A 1522-nucleotide genomic window follows, 5' to 3' on the forward strand; every position below is an offset into this window, starting at 1 on the left:
TTAATTAATTAATTAATTAAATTAATATAGTAAACTAAGCTAAGTCAAATTTTAAGTTATTAAAACCTTTTTAGTGGTAACTAAGTCAATCTAGATGTTACAAGTAATCAAAAATGAATCTAAGATGTTCAACTTATTAAAATTGAATCTAAAATGAGCTTAGCAAAATTCTTGTTCAAATTTAGCTTAGTTTTTTTTATCACCTTAAACGTATTTAACTTGGCTTCGAGTTCACTTGATTTAGATGTTATTTGATGGTTTAAAATTAATTTGAGTAATTAGTGAATTTTATGTTATAATTTTATTTATTTATTTTGATTTTTTTAAATCTATTTATAAGTTTGAAGAAAAATCTATTGATGATTATAATTAATAAATTTTATTTATGAATACATGTGATTTAATTTAATAAATTATTTAAATTTATTTATTTATTTGAAATTCATTAAGATGTGTTTGATTACTTGCACTTAAAATTTAAACTTCCAATTCTGATATTAAATTATTAATTTTAATTTAGGAAATATTACTACTACTACTGCTTACCTTGGCTTTTCGTTACTTACCCAGCTTCATAGCCAATGGTGACCTTCCCAGAAGTGGGACCCACTCCACTCCCCCAACCCTGCTATTTATACCCTCCGGCCTCCTCTTCTTTCTCACCTCAAAACTTGTCCCTTTCCTTCCTTCTCATGGCGTCCTCTCTGCTCTCCCTCGCCCCGAAACCCTACGCCGCTCCCCAAACCCCACGCAACGGAGGCCCACGCCGGCTCTCTGCCGTCGGCGCTACCGCCGTCTTCCTCCCTTCTCGATCTCCGGGTGAGTCAATGGTTGGTCTTTGTTTATGGTTCGTGTTGCGCGCTTGTTTGGGGTCTCATTTTTTTGGATCGTGTTGCACGCTTGTTTGACCTCAGCTGCTTGCTTTAGGTCTCAGTCGTGGACGTCTTTCCCTTGGGAGGAGCACCCTGCCTACAACGCTTAGAGTTTCCGTTGTCGGGAATGGCGCTGCAGTTTCAGTGAGTTCAAAGGATGAAAGGCCTATCGTTGTAATCGACAATTATGACAGCTTTACCTATAATCTCTGCCAGGTAGTTTTAGTTGGAAAGACGCCGTATAATAAGTTCGGGTACTCGCATACTTTTTGCCATTGCTTTCAGCGATGTTGGTTATTTGAATGGTTATGATTATTGGTATCTTGTAGATACTTGATATCATTTCTGGAATTTGCATTGAATTTGTTTCTTAATTGTCAGTAAACAGATGATATGAAATTCAAAGCTCGAAATTTTTAGATCTCTGCTATTTACTTGTTGGACTCCGATGTATATGCATGACATAGTACTGCTGTAATGAAATTATCGGAGATTGTCATTAAGGGGCATTTTTTTTAGTATCATAGATAATATATGATTTTTTCCACCAAATTGATCTCTTGTATTTAGGATTATGTTGTTTGATACTTCGCTCGCCTATCCCACCTAGTGGGATAAGGCTTGGTTGTTGTTGTTGTTATTGTTGCTTG

The 1522-nt window shown here is 35.5% G+C and overlaps 1 protein-coding gene across 1 annotated transcript; it reads left to right on the forward strand.

Annotated features, from left to right (window-relative positions):
• The first annotated feature begins 667 nt into the window (after positions 1-667).
• On the forward strand, positions 668-1451 carry LOC121968544 (anthranilate synthase beta subunit 1, chloroplastic-like). The gene is made up of 2 exons (XM_042518869.1): positions 668-819; positions 928-1451. Exons 1-2 carry the CDS (start codon positions 693-695, stop codon positions 1182-1184), a joined length of 384 nt encoding a protein of 127 aa, XP_042374803.1. The 5' UTR covers positions 668-692; the 3' UTR covers positions 1185-1451.
• Positions 1452-1522: the final 71 nt, after the last annotated feature.

Source organism: Zingiber officinale, chromosome 3B, assembly GCF_018446385.1.
Source record: "Zingiber officinale cultivar Zhangliang chromosome 3B, Zo_v1.1, whole genome shotgun sequence".
Taxonomy (NCBI): Eukaryota; Viridiplantae; Streptophyta; class Magnoliopsida; order Zingiberales; family Zingiberaceae; genus Zingiber; species Zingiber officinale.